Source organism: Onthophagus taurus, chromosome 6, assembly GCF_036711975.1.
Source record: "Onthophagus taurus isolate NC chromosome 6, IU_Otau_3.0, whole genome shotgun sequence".
NCBI lineage: Eukaryota > Metazoa > Arthropoda > Insecta > Coleoptera > Scarabaeidae > Onthophagus > Onthophagus taurus.
The window spans coordinates 10297950-10318158 of record NC_091971.1 but is presented as its reverse complement, the minus strand read 5'-3'; the positions used below and the strand labels follow the sequence as shown (position 1 = coordinate 10318158).

Below are 20209 nucleotides of genomic sequence, written 5' to 3'. Positions count from 1 at the left end.
CAAAGTAGATAATTCTGTGTGTTGTTATTTGGCCAGAATCTTAGATCATGCCATTCTTCCACTACAAAAGGTGAGAGAAAATTAGACAACGATTAAATGAAATCGTTAAAGAATAATGCGCTCAGTTATATACGTCCTAGAGTGAGTATGAAGAATTCCTAAGAAGAATACCCTCCCGTCTGATTCCTGAATATCTGGTTTTATCATCGATATCTCACTGCGACGACACCTAATCTGGCTGTTGCATATAGAGGTTTAGACTGCGAGTTAGCTTTAGTGTTGAAGAAAAAATGAGAATTGTCAGCAGTGTGCAAGAGATCACGTAGTTCTTCTCGGTATCTGAAAAATGTACCTAAACTGAAAATTAATTTCAATACACATACTTTAAATTTACCTTTTTTAGACTTTCTGTGTTTCTAAATTTTCTGAGTTGAGTTTCATGATATACACTGACCGGCAAAAAAAACCGGCCACTAAAATGTAGCCACAATTTCAAAGCTGGCTTACTCGCGAACCACTCATTCGATTTTGATGATTCATTTTTTGATCGAAAGGTTGATTCTTCTGTAATAATCCTGCGATAGAAATTTTTATTCGGATATTAATTTGAGCATATACGGGGTTCAAGAATGAGAAAACCTTTTTTTCTCGAAATTTGTAATACCCTGTGGGGTGCAGCTGCTACGGTAGAGGGTGTTAACTGGAATCAAATGGTAGCCCAATCTTTTCTGAGCATTTTGTTTTTTTATTCACTGTATTATCTCTGTTACTAACGAAGATGCAGTATTTTAAAGCGATCGCCTGTGAAAACAAGACGAGTGACAATAGTAGCTGATGACCGTTTTATTGTTCTAAGCAATCGTAGAACGACAGCTGTAGAAGCTCGGTGTCGTCTTCAAATGGTGCATGTTGTTGATGTCAGTGAGCAATTGCGGCATACTCTTCTTTAAAAGCAATTTGTAACTCTTAAAGGTTGTCCGGGAGGACAGGACGACGACGAATGCGTCTCTCAAGTTGGTCCCAAAGATATTCGTTAACCACACGTGCTACGTGCGGTTGCGCATTGTCATGCATTAGCATGAATCCGTCACCAATAAAATGGGAATAGAACCTCCATGGAAAGGTACTCTTTCCGAAATTGTGCAGGTCGCAAACCTTTCATTACGACGTGTGCTTGCCGATGTCTCTGGAGCAGCCGAGGTCTTTTGGCAGGTCTTCTTGCAGTCAAATCACTTTTATCAAGTCTTCAATGAATAGTTCTTTCACTTACGTCAACCCCACGCACCATTTGAAGACGATGCCGAGTTTCTACAGCTGTCGTTCTAAAATTCCTCAGAGTGTCTTCTATCGAAACCTTGCCGACTAGTGAAATTTCCTGTTTCCACATATTGGTTCCAGGCATACTGAACTGTTGTTCGGGATATACCCAACGTATGGGCAACGTATTGCTGACTTTTGCCATCCTCAATGACAACAGGATTGCTATTATGTTAAAAGACTGTAAAAATCTTTAACAACTGTCAATTTACTATTCGAAACAAATGACGTACGCTACCTAGCGCGCCACCTTAGATTTTTTATGCTTGTTTGTCTTGTTTTTACAAGCGTTCGCTTTAAAACACACATCTTCGTTAGTAATAGAGATAATAGAGTGAATAAAAAAACAAGATGTTCAGAAAAGATTGGGCTACCGTTTGATTCCAGTTAACACCATCTGCTGTAGCAGTTGCACCCCACAGGGTATTACAAATTTCGAGAAAAAAAAGTTTTTCTCATTCTTGCAGCCCGTATATGCTCAAATTAAAATCTAAATGAAAATTTCTATCGCAGGATTATTACCGAAGAATCAACCTTTCGTTCAAAAAGCCAATCATCAAAATCGAATGCGCGGTTCGCGAGAAAGCCAGCTTTGAAGTTTTGGCTAATTTATAGTGGCCGGTTTTTTTGCCGGTCAGTTTATAAACTTCATCTATCGTGGTATGTTCATACGCTTAAATAACTCCTGATACATTAAACATTATAAAAAGTAATAAAAATAGTTTATGCACTTTAGTCTGTTAAGAATTTACACCCAACCTCAATAACAATAGCATTACAAATCCAGAATAATGTTTAAAATAAACTTTTGGTGGACCACCAAATACAGCGAATATGCGTTAGTTGTGTATCGCCACTAGCCAAGCGCAGGATTTTGGCAAGACCAAACAAACCACTGAAGAGAAGCACGGCCAAAAAGAGAATGTACACCACAATGAACATGTGCGTCTCTCAAGCACGGTGTGATTCAGGAAAAGGCGTCCCTATGAGTTCACAACACTCTAAGAAGACATCTCCTTGGAGCTTATAGTATCATATCTGGATCCACCGCTGGCAGCTGCTACATATTGGTAGTTATCTACCTATTCCAGTCATCATAGAGTTGAGACACTCTATGACAATATCAGAGAGTAGACTAAAAATCTATTCCAACCCATTAACCCAAGTATGTAGTTTCGTGGGATTCATAGAAATGGTTGATCATCTAATTTCCAATAGTGTAACATTAATATCACTTGTGTTGTATCTGATTTGTCATCTTCCATTACTGGTATTGTGGTCGATGATGGCTGATAAGGCAGCTTCTTATTCTAGGTCTTTATAATAATGGTACCTTATTCGTCGGTACAACCCTTTAAATCACTACAATTTGTGAGGTGAAGCCAATTGAGCAAAGCACATAAGGCGCAAATAATTTTGAATAACTTTGAAAGTTGCTTGATTGAGTACTGAACCCCTTTTTGCGTGGCCTTGATAATTAGTAAAGAAAATTTTTGAGTTCTTGCAAGAGATATTCGAGAAATGGATTATGTTGCTGAATAGCATAAAGCTGCGTATAGCGTAATTTTTATTATAGCTTCTCTCATGACTTCACAACTCCAATTAAATGCAATTTCAAAAAAAAATCTTAAAGCTATTATTTTATTCACTATTCTTTTTTTAATTTTGCATAATTGTTAAGGAAAAACAGTACAAACACAAGCCAATCGTTTAAATACGGGATTTGATAAACACAATTTGCAGTGAAAATTAAATGTAATTATTTAAACAACCTTGAAGTTTTTGTTGTAATAATGCAAATGCATTCCGCAATTTTTTTAACTGAATAAAAACCGGCTTTCTGTAAAAGGTTTTCTTTAACCTAACCCAGATAAAAGATAGTAAACCTTGAAATCGAAAAAAAAACAAATCAAATTTGGTGACAGCTTTCCAATAAAAGTCACCACGTAAAATGTCAAGAGGAATACTTAATATAAAAATTAAGCAGAAACGAAAGATTTAATACGCTTAAGAAAATACAGAAAAGATCGTGCGAAGATTTAAAAAAATTTATACTAACAAACCAAAATTTAAGTAAGTTTTTAAAAATTTGTTCATTTGAAGAGTGTCAGATTATGTTTTTTCTTTCTAGGCTAATATTATTTCTTTAGTGACATGTTTGTTACTTTTATCGGCGGTAACAGGACAAATTTATCAGCAAGATGATACAATTAATTTAAAAAAATTAAACGCACCACAAATAAGTTATGACGTTGAAAGACGATCTAGGGAGGAAGGTGTGGGTTCAAATTTCGAATACACAGTTAGAAACCCATCAGCAAATGAGTTGGTGAAACGATATTCTTATAGAAAAATTCACAATTATATTCCGGAAAATAATTTTAATAAGCGGGATCGGGGACTTTTCAAAAGATCAATTTTCGTCAATGATAAATCTATAGTTCCTCGAAAAACAACAACATTTTTTAAAATAATTAACGAAAATATTAAGAAAAAAAATAAAAAATTACATCCTAAAACGACAACGAAACTCGATTCTTCCGAAGAAAATGACAAAGAAGAGGAATTACTTCTCAAAAAAAAAGGGGAAAGTAATAAAAGATCAGGTACGAAGAATAATAGTAACATTAATTACATAATCACACTTTATCCATTAAATATACACACCACACCAAAAAATTGGGATATAAACAAAATTAATGAAATAAACGAAATTAATAATGGAGTTTCATCAAAAAGAGAAGGAAAACATAATCATAACGATGCGATATTAAAAATTAGGAAATTATCATTAAAGTTGTCCTCAACAACAACTGAATCACCCGGAGATATATTTAGTAAGTTTAAAAATGTTTTTGATTCATTGGTTGCATTAGAAAATAAAAAAATGAAAAATAACGAAGAAAAAAGTGAAGAAAGTACGACTCCAATAAAAACTACTTTAGATACTTTCATAGATAATTTGATAGATACCCCAATAAACGCTTTAAAAGATTCTTACACAAAAAATATTCCAGATTGGGTTAAAAATTACGATCATTATTTAGATTTGCTAAAAGAATTTAATATATCAACAGAAAAATATTCTTTAAATACTGAAAAAACGAACGATGATTATAAAAATTATTTAAATGATCCTGGAATTTTTAATTTGTCTCAAATTAACCACGAAAAAGAATCAACTACTTTAGACACGTTAAAAACCACAACGAAAACGAGCACAATGTTGGATAAATACATGTTGGATCGTAGAAATCGAGAGTTGTTACATCTGATACATCAAACGTATCTTAATCGGAAACGATCTTATAAAAACCATAAACAGTCTGATTATCCTCATCATTTAATACCTGGACAATATTCTATGTGGTTAACGAAAAATCCTTTGAGAATTAATGAACGTAATGAAGATGAAGCGAACACGATGATTCCAATACTTAAAATAACACCAAAAAAAGTTCGAGTTAATCATAAATCAAATAATGAAATAAATAAGAATTTATTTAAACTTTTAGAGGCTCAAATAAAATCTTATATAGGAACTAGTGTTGAACCAGATGTTAATGATGAATCGGATAATTTTGATTTAAATGGGGAAAATGGAAATATAGGAAATGTAGGAAATTTAGGAAATGTAGGAAATGTGGGAAATGTAGGAACAGGTTTAATTCCTATGGAATCTGAAACTTCACCACGATCATCTCAAAATTATGAGTATAATGATCAAAACGATGAACAACTTCCTGAAATTATTACTTTATTTACATTAGCACCGTTAAAGATGATTGAAGATATCAAAGGAATAGAAGCAGCAACAGAAAAATATGTTGGAACACATCATCAAACTGAAATGCCCATATCTGAAGTGCATGTGACTGAAACACCTAAGGCAATTGAAACTGCAAAATCTACAACTGAAACATCTAAAATGAGTGATGCATCTAAAATAAGTGAAGCATCTAGAATAAGTGATGCATCTCGAATAAGTGATGCATTTAGAATAAGTGATGCACCTAGAATAAGTGAAGCGTCTAGAATAAATGATGCATCTAAAATAAGTGATGCACCTAGAATAAGTGATGCATCTAAAATAAATGAAGCTACTAGAATAAGTGATGCATCTAGAATAAGTGATGCACCTAGAATAAGTGAAGCGTCTAAAATAATTGATGCATCTAGAATAACTGATGCATCTAAAATAACTGATGCATCTAGAATAACTGAAACACCTACTGAATCATCAAGCACAAATGAAAAATCTACAATTACAGCAACACCAATAATAACTGAATCACCTAAAACAACTGAAACATCCACAATAAATGAGACACCTACAGTAACTAAAACATCTATAATAAATGTAACACCTAAAATAAGTGAAACACTTCGCTCAACAACTCAGACTTCATCATCATTGACCACAACATTTCCAATAACAACCTTACTATATCCATCAACGTATAGTTTAAAAATAGAACCGTTATCAGAAATAACAAAAGATGTAGCCGCAACAATAACGTTTGATGATGAGTTAAAATCGGCTTTAAAGTTATCTGGTGATGTTGAAAAACACGAGGAATCTATGAAATCGAAAGATTTTCGAGAAAGTGATGAAGATTTAAAATTGGATTTAAAGACGTCTTGTAGTGATGTTGACAAATATGAAAAGATGAGTAGCACAAATTTTAAGGATAGTTCTAAAGAAATTACGAGTCCTACAAATGTTGAGAATACAATACAAAATTTGTTTACATCTAGTACGACTTCTTCAAGAAATGTTTTAACAACAACTGAAGAAATGAGTACTGAGAAGCGTTTGAGTAGTCTTGCTCAATCTATAATTTCAAATTTGATTAGTGAATATTTAAGAGAACAATCAAGAAAATCTTCTTTGTCTAGTAAAGTAACAGAGTCAACTAATTCTGCGATAAAATCGGAAGAATCACCTCCAATTACTGAGTCATTAAAAAATGAAATGAGTAAAACCACGAAGAAATTTCCAACTAAATCAAAATTAAAACCAGTGAATGTAATTTTTCATAATCTACCGAATTCGTATAACAAGGAATATAGCAAAAAGAAAAATTTTCTTACTACAGAAAATAATAAAAAATTTGATGATTTTCATTCAAAGAATTATTTCAAATTAAGTAAGGCTCCGTTAAAAATAATTAAAGTATTTCCATCTTCAACTCCAAACAATTATATGCCTAAATTTAAATCAGACAAAACTCCAAAGCATTCGCCAAAAAAATCGTTTACTCTATACACGTATTTTCCTCAATTACAAACTTTCAAAGCCGAAAATTACGATAATAACCCAAATATGGCACTCGCAACTGAAGATCAAGGCGATATTACAGAGTTGGTTCCTCAATCATTTCTCTTTCCCGAAAGTTATGTAACATCCGATGGTTTTGATATGAGGAATTTAGCTACAAAGAGGCCGAAATATCATTTAAAACCAACTAAACCTAATTGGAGATCGAAATTAATTAATTTGTTGACGTCGAAATCGCCACGAGTTTTTGAAAGGAATTTAATTAATTATAATAATTTTAATAAAGTTGAGTTGGAATATGATGTTCCAAAAATCGTTGGTTATGTTTTATCGAATGGAGATATTGTTAATATAAAAGGTAAAACAAAAATAAAATTAGATAATGAAGAAAATCGGACAACTAAAAGAGATAACAAAAATGTTTATTATACAATAATGAAACCGATGGAAACAACTTTACCTGGTTATTATGAAAAACACGAAAAAAGAACTAAATCGATTAATTCGTCGTTTTATGGACCGATTATTAACAAAAATTCAATAAAAAGTTATCATCATGAACATGATGATTACCATTTTCCGTTGTTTATACCGAATGTGGAAAAAAAAACTTCAAAAAAAAATCAAACAAATATTTTCAAACCAATTAATACAAAAAGTTTTAGCCAAAATATAAATAAAACTACAACAAAGAAAATAATGGGAACAACAGTTACAAGATTGATAGTAACTCATTGGCCAATAAGTAATATGAAACCAACTGAATATATAGATTTAACAGAAAATGTTGATTCAACAGATAACGTTGGAGTAACAGAGAATGTTGGAGCAATAAAAAATGTTGGAACAACAGAAAATGTTGGAGCAACAGAGAATGTTGGAGCAATAAAAAATGTTGGAACAACAGAAAATGTTGGAGCAATAAAAAATGTTGGAACAACAGAAAATGTTGAAACAACAGAAAATGTTGAAACAACAGAAAATGTTGGAATAACAGAAAATGTTGGAACAACTGAAAATGTTGGAACATCTGAAAATGTAGAATCAACAGAAAATGCTGAATCAACAGATAATGTTGAATTAACAGAAAATATTGAATCAACAGAAAATACAAGATCAAGGAAAACTACAAGATCAACGAAAACTACAAGATCAACGGAAACTACAACATCAATGGAAACAACAAGGACGACAAGACGTACAAGTACAATAAATTTTGAAAGTGATGATCAAACAGATGATACAAAAAAATTCGATTTTAGTAAAGGAAGAGGAAAAGATTTAATTGACATGTTATTATCATCAAACGATACGATTGCAGAAATAGATAGATTGATACACGGAGAGACCGACATGCCAGAAACTACAACTGAGTACACAGAACTCATCACTAGGGTAAATCCAGTTACCTATCCCTTGAAAAAAACTAATTATCATACCACAGCAGGAGGACAGAAGGGGCAGAAAATCGAACATAACGGAATCAAATCATCAACAGCATCCACTAAATTTGGCGGAGATACTTCGAAAAAAAGTAGTGTCTGTTTATCAGAAAATTCGGGACAAGATAACAAAATTCACAAATCTGGACGACCGGAGATAAATGACGATGATGATTCATTACCAAATTCGCCGTTATTAAGTAAATTGATGGATGCGAATAATACTTTGGGAGCTATCGAGCAGTTAATTCATGGATACACTTTTTATTTGCCGATTATAGAAGAAGATTTTGGATTAAAAGACGTTACGATGGATTATGTCCAAAAAGTTGCGGTTGAGCCCAAAGGTGGGATAAAAAAGAAGGAAATAGCAACGAATCAAAATTTATTCGGAAAAACATGCACCGACGTTATAAAATCAATCGCTAATAAGCTTCAAAGCAAATCTAATAATGCAGACGAAGACGATGAAGAATTAAAATTCAACCCACAACTAATTATGGACTTTTTCGATGACGTCGATAAAACCAAATCAAACAAAAACATACTAATTCCAAGAAATGACCAAGAAAAATCCGAAACAACAAAATTATCGTTCGGATTTTTTAAACATATAAAAGGTAGAGATAACATAAATCAAAACTTTACGGCAATTCCAATTCAAAAAAATTCACAACCCATCATTAATATTTCAAAATCGAACGTTGATTTAAAGATTCCTCCAACAAATCAAATTAATTACCCGTCAAGGTTTAATGTTAAACTTATTGATAAAACTTTAGCTCAAATAGCAGCTACCACTCCTTCTTCTCTTGTAAACAACTCATACATTTTCAACCAATTCAAATCAATTCATAATGGAATTTCGAATAACGAAGAAGAAAAGACAATTATTCCTAATGGTTATGTTGGATATGATCAACAACTCAAAACACTATTAAAATTAAATACACCACAACCCACACTGAATGACCCGGAAATTACAATAAACCCGGTCGAAACTGATATAAGATTATCTTATGATCCCACAGGTAACGTGGTTCAATCTGAGCCTGTTTACAAAGAAGAAGGAGTGAAGCCACGATCCGGAGAAGGACGTGGACATAATGGAGAATCAGACGATTGCGTTACAACAACAACTCAATGCGATGCTACAGGATACAATAATGATACCACAGAGTCAGCAATAAACGGGCAATATTCACCATCACCATCCCCAAAAGTACCAAAAGTAACAGGATTTGATCAATATTATCCCCCGGGTCATGAACCAGCCAACAAACTTAACCAAACCAAAACGTATCCGGATAAAAATAAAGATTCCGATGGCTGTTGCGAAGCTGTTTCTCCTAAATCTAATGTTACGTACGATTTCCAAGAAGAAAATTTTACTCGTTCTGGACCTCTTCAAATGGGGGTTCAATCCCAAGAAGTTACAACAGCAAAACCAGAAATGGCTCTTAGAAATAAAACTGTTAACGTTGTACCTAACGTGGAAAGTGCGATTCCTCATATTGAAGAATGTCTCCCTTCAAATTCTTCTGTTAACGAACCAGCACCAGCTTATGCCCCAAAAGAAGCAAATGTGTATACTACTCCACGCGTATCTCTCGATGAAGCCTATAAAAATTCAACTACAACCTCGTCTAACATGACAACGTGTGACTTATTACAAGACATACTAGAAAAAGAAGCTGTATCGAAAGAAGCTCAAAAACAACCGTTAAAACAAGAAATACAAGGGAAAGATGATACTCAACCTCAAGCTGCTATGAGAGCTAACATAACAGAACACGTAATAAGTCAATCGGAACAACCAGGATACTATGATTTACAAAATTCTAAACCGTCCCAAAACTTTACGAGTTGGACACAAAAACCACCAGATTTATTCATTCAAGCACCACCAGTCGGTAATTTTAAAGTAATCATTAATAACAGCGTAACGGTCGTTCCCGAAGGGATAGAAGAAGTTACAACCACCCCAATGACATTCGGGCCACAAACAGAGTTAGATTTACCAAAGCAAGGTGATAATGCCAAAGCGGGAAATGAAGCGCCCCAAGCTGCTTATAAAGCAGGATCGGGAAACGAATCACCAGATGAATGTGCAAATACAACAACAACTCCTAGAAATAAATTATTAGCTGACGCATGCGATGTAAAAGAAGCTGCGTGTACTACAGAAGAGTGTAAAACAGATATGGATTCAACAAAGCAGGGTGATAACGATAAAGATGAGAATCAACCACAAGCTGCTTTTAAAGCGGGGTCATCAAAAGAACAAGCCGCTTTTAATTCAGATGAGTGCTCCAAAGCAGATATGGATTCAGCAAAACAAGGTTATAATGATAAAGAGGGAAATGAAGCACCACAAGCTGCTTTTAAAGCAGAATCAAGTTCAGAGGAGTGCTCCACAACTGAATCGGATGTAGCAAAACAAGGTTATAATGATAAAGAAGGAAATCAAGCACCACAAGCTGCTTTTAAAGCAGGGTCAAGTTCAGAAGAGTGTTCCAAATCAGATACCGATTCAGCAAAGTCGGGTTATAATGATAAAGAAGGAAATCAAGCACCACAAGCTGCTTTTAAAGCGGGATCAAGTTCAGAAGAGTGTTCCAAATCAGATGTGGATTCAGCAAAGTCGGGTTATAATGATAAAGAAGGAAATCAAGCACCACAAGCTGCTTTTAAAGCGGGATCAAGTTCAGAAGAGTGTTCCAAATCAGATGTGGATTCAGCAAAGTCGGGTTATAATGATAAAGAGGGAAATCAAACGCCGCAAGCTGCTTTTAAAGCGGGAACAAGTTCAGACGAGTGCTCCAAAACTGACACGGATTTATCAAAACAAAGTGATAATGATAAAGAAGGAAATCAAGCGCCACAGGCTGCTTTTAAAGTTGGATCAATAAAAGAACAATCTGGGGGCACGACTGAAGAATTAAGTGAGTGTACTAATATAACAGCGACTACTAAATTAATTGTTGAATCAAGTGATGTTCTTACAACGTTATCTCCTGAATTATCACGTAATCGGTTAGGTCCAATTAATAGTAGCTTTGGTATGAGAGGTAGTAATCAAACCCAAGGTGAACAAGCTTATGGTGGGACGAAGAATCATGCTAAACCTGTCGCGGATGTGCCGCCAAACACAAACATCACTTCAGGATCTGACGATTGGTTCATTAGTGATCCAAAAGCAGCTTTTCGCGATAAATCACACGAAAAAGCTACTACACAAAACAAAACTTGCTCATCTGAAGAATCATCTAAAAATTCCCAACAAAAGAAAATGTTAAATCACGTTCAAGATATTCTTATTCCAACCGCATATTTTCAAGGGGATGAAGAAACCGACGATTCATTAGCAGGATTTTTAGACGATGTTGATAAACAAAGACGACAATCAATTTTTGAATTTGCCGATCAACAGATATCAGATGATATGGACAGAAAAAAAAGATTTTTAGATGTTTCCACTAACGATTATTCAAATGAAGAAGAAGAAGAAGAGGCTGAGGATGATCAATCGTATGATAAAGGTGATGATGTAGATGAGGCATCGGTTAATGAAGAACATAAAAAAGATATTAATAAGGCAAAGACATCCACTGATACATCATTTCAGGAGCCGACGTTAGATGATAGTGATGAGATTATTTTCACAAAAGAAACACAAACACTAACGCAAAGGTTGCCAACGAATATAATGAAAGGACGAAGTACTTTAAGTAATCAAAACTTCTTTCCGACTACGTTAAAAAAGTCCCAAATTATTCAAAAATTAAAAGCAACGACTCTAATTAATGACATTTCGGAAGTTAAAAAACGTCATGATGAGAATGGGAATGTTGAGCGGGGTACTTCTACTATTAAGGAACTTTTAGTCCATTATGAAAACCAAAATTTAAAATCTAACACAGTTAATGTTGCACGTCGAAATCCACCGGGAAATGGGCAATGTCCTGTAACTGATTCTGCTAATGCCCATCAGGGACAAACTTCTGGACCAACAGGGGAGGGTGGTCCAAAATCAGAGTCTGGACCAACTGCTGGAAATTCACCAGCTACTGGTGAAAATTCTCCTGCTGCAGCTTTTAAGCAAACACTTGGAAATTCTGGAGGAAACACCGCACCAGTAAATAACGAAGTAAGTGAACAAAACCCAGCGGAAGGACAACCAGCTGAAGATCAACCATTAAAATTACCACCACCACCATTTGCAATGATGTGTTATGACCCTGATGAAATATGCCCCACCACACTTTCAACTGAATATAAACCAGGATCAACAACTGCATTGCATTATATGAATTTTAGCGCACCCACAATGTATGGTCATATAACAAATGCAGATATACACACGATATTAGCCGGTGGGGGCGGCGGTGGTAATGGAGGTGGCGGTGGTAATGGAGGTGGTGGTGGAGGTGATGGTAGTAATGGAATGAATGTTGGAATTGGCGGAGGAGGGAGTCCTCCCCCACCAAATGGAGTTACTCAAGGAATGGGAGGAGCAATAAATATTGGAGGAGCTGCTCCTCCTCCACCTGGAGCTCCTCCGAATGGGGTTGTAGCTGGAAATGTTCCACCTCCAAATGCAGGTAACGTCCCAATTGCACCTGGACCTCCACTTACACAAAAAAATCCATGCGTAACTGTGAGAGAAATGACACCGGAAGCATTTAAGGATTATCAACCCGAGCATAATAACGAAGTTAAAATTCAAAAATGTTCAGAATATGATATCAACTTAAAATCGGGGACAGTTGATAAAAAAGCATCATCATCTAAAAATTTAGTACCATTAAGTACTTTTGCGAACAACGACATCAAATTAACTCCTTCTCGAGAAGACGTTGACATAGTCTATCCAATTACTTCAAATGAAAATTTGCGTTCTTCAAAACATGATGTTTGTATTCAAGATTTTATGTCAACAACTACAGAAGAAACAGAACCATCAACTGTGGAAAGATCTTCCACCACCGAAGCAACAACAACGGAAGAACTCACATCTATAGTATTTACTATTCGAGATCTTTTAAATGGCGATGTACGCATTCAAGATTTTATGACAACCTTAACGGATGAACCCGAGTTTTACAAACCAACTAAGAAAAGTACTACAATGTTTGTTTCCACTACTACAACTCCCGCAACAATACCAACGAACGATTTAGACAACATTTTATTTAAAACGGCTGATATATCCATGCAAGAAACGTATGATCCTTTAGACAAGAAGAAAAGAAAATATAACGGATTTAGTGCGTCAAGAAAAAACTTTGAGCTTGTAACAAAACCTTATTTGAATTCTAAAAAATTAATTGATGAAAACTCTGAAACTCAATCTTTTTTACAAGTGCAAAATTCTGGAAAAGATCTAAAACAGATAAATTTGGATAAAATAAATACAGAGTTGTTATCGACGAGAAATGAAGGAATTTTTAAAACATCAAATAACGCTTTGGATGAAAGAGTATCTAATAATGCACCTCCACAAAACGTAGCTGGTGATTCAAAAAATTATTTAATAAATTCTAATGATTTAGATAATTTAGAACGAATAACAGAAACCTATAAAAACCAATTAGAACAAAACACTCAATTAGATTCACTCCAAGACGTATCTCTATCACCACCCGAATATCCTTATTCAAACACGAGAGAAAGTCGAGGATATTTCTCAAATAATTTTCCCCCTCAATCCAACCAAGAAGGAGCACCGAAAAAGAACCAAAATTCTTTAATGGATGTTTTCACACATTCCGTGTACACAGCACCAAACGAACTTTTACATCCAACACTTCCCAGACAACGATATAGTCCCACAAGATACAAAGATTCAACTGCCGAACTTTTCGCCGCTTTATTATTAGCCGATGATCCAGTTGATGCAATCGATAAATTAATAAATGGTGGAAAAACACAAGGAAATGAATTAATTTATTTAGCCAAAATGAAAGCTCAAGCAATAGTTAATTCCACAAACACCCCACCTACGATTAAGCCGTATTACTATAGAAATAATCCTTTTGGGAATGTAAAAAACAAACCTGTACCTGATAAAGTGAGGCAAAGACAAATTAAGCTTAGCGATAAAGCACCCTCTATCACTACGATTAAAAAAATTCTTATTGAAACTTCACCAAACCCGGAAAAACGTGAAGAACAATTAGAAGAAGAATATTTACCGGAAGAATTAGATCCGTTTGTTTCCGATGAGTACCAAGCCCATCCAAAAATTATAACCTCTTTACTTCACGATGAGATTTTACATCCCGAAAAACGATTAGCAAAAGTTTCAGAAACCGAATTTCTACCTGGCTCGGATTCCGCTGGCGATTATCTTGTTAGTAATAATAATTCACATGCAACAACCAGTTTTAATACTTACGAGTCAGAAACTTTCGAAGATGATTCATTAATTGATAACGACGATCCTAAAAGTAATGATGAATTAAATCAAAATGAAGATTTTATGTATAATAAAACGATGCAAGTTAAAAGATCTCCAAATGAAGAATTAGAAGGTTAGTCAAGTATTAATAAAATAGAGCTTTTATGAATGTTCTGTTATGCAAAATAATAAGTCTATTAGAGGATCTCGTGCGCGCATGATTTTGCATTCTTAAAAGCTCTATTCTTAATAGGTTGGTTTTACAGCTACAATTTTTTATTCTATATAAATAAAAAAATATTAACTGTTCATTCCAACCTGTAAAATTTCTTTTCCAAATTCCGTACCCACCATTTGAATCTCAGAAATTGTAAAAGGTCCGAAATAAATAAGTAAATTCTTATTTTTGTATCACATAATTTCTAAGATTTCAACGTTGGGCACGGAATTAAAAGCACCGTATATAGGTAACTCCTAATTTTTCTAGCTTACAGCAAAGGATCTCCATTTTCCAGTATAAATTTCGAGCGGTCAGCCCCGAAGCAAAATTTCTTCGCGAACGACGCAACCGAATCCGATTCAAGAGCCATGGCTAGTTTATTATCTTCAAATGACATCGTAGAAGATATAGACAAGTTGATACATGCGCAAGTGAATCCAAGCAGTATTGATAGAATATATCAACCTGTGAATATGCCGGTAACCACAAAAACAACAGATGCAACAGCTGCACTTTTAGATCGCTTATTAAACATGAATGATACTTTGGGTGGAATAGATAAATTAAATCATTATGTTAGAAAATCTGAAAAGTTTTTTGTGCCTAAATTTGACACGCCTTCTATAGAAAGAGGGACTTCGTTGGATGCCGCATGTGTAAAGGATTCTGAAGAAACTGTCAAAAAACTTTTAGGGGCTAAATATAGCAAGGGTGGCCAAAAAAACGTTTCCGTTCATATTCAAAAAGTAAGATCTAATAAGCTCCGTGAAGATAATTACGAAGATTTTGATGATAGAAATTTGAAGGAAAGTAGAGGTTGTAATAACGGCCCTAACGTTACATCACCTCTGGGGTGTCTTCAGAAAAGTAAATTATCAGAAAATGATGGTAATAGTGACTATAATTGTGACATGAGTAGTGAAAAAATAACGTTTTTAAATGAAAATTCGCCCACTACAGCAACCAACGATGTAAACAGTAATAATAAAGGAGCTTATAATGCAACTATTTATGTATTAAAAGAAGGGTGTCTAGGCGATGAAAGTCAAGAAGCTAACTCTGAAATTGATTATGACGAAATCAAAACAAAAAATGGTCCACCTAAAACTATGAACGGAATTACAGTTGCAAGTAATAAAGCTTATGATAGACCAATGGATATTGTTATTGATTCTGATTCTTGTGGAAGTACAACAAATGAAGATAGTGATTCATGGACAACTGCACCATATGATGAAAATGGTGGATATGCGCTTTTAGTAATTCCACCGAAAAAAGATAGGTTGGCTAACTCTGATAACTTAAATCCTGGAGTTATTAAAGAATTACCATCAAATCCTTACGTTATGGGGAAAATTTCTCCCATAAATAAATGTTCTACCGAGAAGAAAGCCACTTCTTCATTGAAACATTCAAATATAATCCCGATACAAGATCTTTATAAAAACGCAAATATTAAACCTTCATCGCCTTTTTTTGCAATTTATAATCGAATCGAACCTTTCGCACAAAATCTCACATCAAAAAGTACAAAAATTTCGAAAAAAAAAGGATCTACAAAATCAATACAAAACAAAAATTTATTTTTAATCCCAACAACCATTTCAAAACCAATTAAAGATGTAACCCCAGTTGATTATTTAATCGATGTAACAAAAAAAGATGTCACACCAATTGAAGCCCAAGATTATGAAGATGAAGAAAGCGACAATATCAAAGATGATACAAATACGATTGAAGATCCTAAAGAAGTCTCCGAATCGGACGATTTACAACTTCTCCCGGAAATGTTGTACCATTTCGTTGAGGAGGAACCCTCGAAAAATTATAAAAGAAGTTTTGTTAGTTCTAGAATTATTTTTACCGACAGAAAAAAATTAGAATATGAAGATCGAAAAGAACGTAAAAAAAAGAATTCAAAAAACAGTTTTTTAGACTCAAAAACACAAAATTCGCAGAGAAATCCCAACTCAACTTTTAATTCAATGGCTTTCTCTAAATTTACTGATAAACCAAAAATCACCAATACAAAAATAAATAAAAATTTAACTCGCGAAATTGAGTTGATGACGTCTATAGAAGAATATTTAAAGAAGATAATGAATGTATTAGAAAGATATAAACACGAATCAAAACGTAATAAGAAAAGGAAAATTAAAAAAAGGCATATTAAAAAAAGATTAAGGAGAACTTGTAGTACAGAAAATACTTTAGTAACAACAGAAACAACGCCTGAAATGACGACGGTAAGTGATTGGAATACAGGAACAGAAGTATCTAGCCAACAATCATTAGCAAGTGTTAGCGTTTCAATCCGATCAAATAATTCATTTGATCACGAATTTTTTTCAAGTATAGCAGGTGTAGCTAAAGAAAGTAGTGAGATAACAAATAGTGAATGTGACACTGTAAAAATTAATGAAGATGTAACGAGTTCATCAACGCCATCTTCAACAGTTTTGGCTTCATCAATTACTTTATCAACAACACCAACGACTTCATTAACAACTCGATCGACAACACCATCAAAAATTCCAGAAACAACAACACCAACAACACCATCAATAACAACACCAACAACAACTTTATTAACGACGTTATTGACAACAAATACAGCACCAACTGTTTCTAAATATTGTAATTGGATATGTTCAGAAGAAACAACATCACCAATTCCTTTTGAAGGATTTATAGCAACTTCTGTAGGTAACTTTTCTTATAATTTTACCATGTCGATAACGCCAAATAAATACCCTGAAGTAATTACAAATTCTGATGTATACACCCCTGATAACAACATAGTTTTAATAACTAGTCGAAGTAGACAATCAGAAGTATTGGAACCATCTATTTCTCTTGACGATGTTTCCGCTATTGAATCATCAACTGGATATACAACAAGACATTTATGTGATTATTTTGATTCGAATTGTAACCTTAAAGAAGCGATACCAGATGAATTAAAATACTCAAAACCTCCATTATACAACATTTTAAAATATCTCCCAAACCTTAAGCATAAATACGCGACAAGAGAAGATGGATACATGTTTATAACGGCTCCTTTAGTGCTTGAAGATGCTGATGAACCTGAATTTCCAGCGAAAAATTGGCCAAGAAGTTCGTTTGCGATCGGAAATTCGGAACCAATCGTTAATATGACGGATTTATTGAAAGCCATTTATGTGACGAAAAAGATTAAGATCCCCGTTAAAAGGGAACGTTTAAAAATGGAGGCTACTTTACCTCACGAATTATTTCAAACTTACACAGTTCCGACTCGTAAAATAAGAAACAAATTAAGAACGTTTGTATCTTCGAAAGTTTATGAAACATTTAGTAGTACCCAAAAAGTTTTTGATCGCGCTATCCAAAGATCAACAGTTCCTGATACTACAAGCGTTATGAACATGCTTCCAGTTTCACCACAAGTTATTATAATGGCACTGATGCCTCCACAACCATCTGTAATGGCTTATTCAAAACCAAACCAAAATTTTAATTTATCGGGGATTCCTTTGGGGTTTAATCAAATACCGTTTATTCCTGGTTTTCCTCAATTCATTCAAACATCTCCACCTGCAATTACAACAAAATCTACATTCACAACACGACCCCCAATTACAACAAATAAATTACCTCCAACTACACCAAAACCCACAACCACATCAACTACAATTGCAAGAAATGTTTTAACACTTCCCGCACTCCCAAATAGTTGCTTAACTATTAATATTACAAGAACAACTCCGCCGAATGCGATGCTTAAACCCGCTGATACAACCACGGTTGCAAATACAAATAATTTACCCGTAATTAACGTTCATTGTGCGAGACAAATTGAATCAACCACTAATGTAGAAGCTAATTTAAAACAGGAAGCTTTAAAATTATTAAAGAAATACGCCCAATATGTTAAAGAAAAACAAGGAAAGGAACAAAATTTGGACGTGGAAAAGAGAAATATGTTGAAGTCTAGTGATACTTTGTTAAAAAATTTTAATTTGGCGTTTTTGCAATCGAAGCTTAAAAGAAAGAAAAGATATAAACCAGATATGAATCCTAAATTATTTGGGAGAAACGAATATTTATACCAGGAAACTTATCCAAATAAAGTAAAAAAATATCTGTATAACCTCGATCACTTACACAACAAAATTGAAGATGACTCACAAGAAAACAATTTTAAGATTACAAAACACAGCTTTCATCCACTACCTGTACCTCAACCCATAAATATTAAAGATATGGCAAAGGGAGGTAAAAATATTTCAGATTTAAACCAAGATTCAAATCTTATTTCCACACCGATTGTTTTAATGTTAGCTAATTCACCGAATGATTTAAACGAAATCAAGCATTCAACATCAAATAAAAAGGGAAATATAGATTTTAATGATTATTATAACAACGATGGTTTTGATCAAGATTATGATAATATAATCAAAGGAGTTTCATCGGAAGTGGTTTTTACCCCAAATTCTAGTTCAACAACAACCCAATCAACTCTACAAACTGAAACTATTGTTATTGTTAAATATATTCAACCTGTCACAACAACAATTTCGCAATATAGTAAAAATCAAGATCAAGAAAATTTTGGGATTATGCAAAATTTTATTAATACATCACTTAATTCGCAAGATCATCAACTAGAAAGTGTGTCACAAAATGGTCCGAATTATTCGAGTAAAGATTTAAATCTTATTAATAATCTTATAAATGAAGAGGAAATTAATTCGGAACCACCAACAGAAGAATTAAGTTCAAGTGGTATTCAAAGTATTAAATGCAAGAATGTTATTAACATTTTCACAAATCAACCAGCTTTATTTGGAGGAGATTTGGAAACCTCAACGTCTAAAGAAAATGTTTTAAATGATTTACCAGCAATTATTGAAACATACTCGAAACAACAAGATTTGTTAACATCAACGACAACGGAATCATCACCAAAAGAAAAAAATAATTTCGATGTCGATGTAACCCCGGCTAAAGTTGAAACTCCAACGTCTAAAATGAACATATTAAAAATAAATTTCAAAAATAATAAAGTACCTATGATGACGAGGGACGTCGAAATAGGTCCAACAACTCCGATTTTCCAAGAACTTTACCCCGATTTAACCAGTCCTACTTGCGATTTAAATACAAATCCTCCTGAAACGATTAATTCCATGGACATTTCTTCGTTGCTACCTAACTTATCAAAAATTGAAAATATAATTAAAGAATCTAAACTTAATATAATCGATTTAAAACGTGAAGCGAAAAAGGGTAGGTTTAAAAAAGAAATCAATTTAGATAATCAAAAACAAAATTTTGATAATCCAACTGAATATTTAAGAAACGTTTTAACAACAAAAACGACTGAGAAAAGAAGCGTTGTTATAAACGCTGAATCGGTGAATTTAGTGTTTTCAGAAAATGCAAGTGATCAAGGTGAATCGGCCGAAAATTTGGTAAATTTCAGGAGGATTTAAAATCAGCAGTTATCGGCGTAAATTCACCTAACGCAACGAATAAATTGAATAAAGAATGTAGTC

At 33.8% G+C, this 20209-nt stretch overlaps 1 protein-coding gene across 1 annotated transcript; it reads left to right on the top strand.

The window, feature by feature from the left end:
* Positions 1-3164: 3164 nt before the first annotated feature.
* LOC111413237 (uncharacterized) lies at positions 3165-20146 on the top strand. The gene is made up of 3 exons (XM_023044136.2): positions 3165-3390; positions 3449-14576; positions 14931-20146. Exons 2-3 carry the CDS (start codon positions 4205-4207, stop codon positions 20144-20146), a joined length of 15588 nt encoding a protein of 5195 aa, XP_022899904.2. The 5' UTR covers positions 3165-3390; positions 3449-4204.
* The last annotated feature ends 63 nt before the right edge of the window (positions 20147-20209 follow it).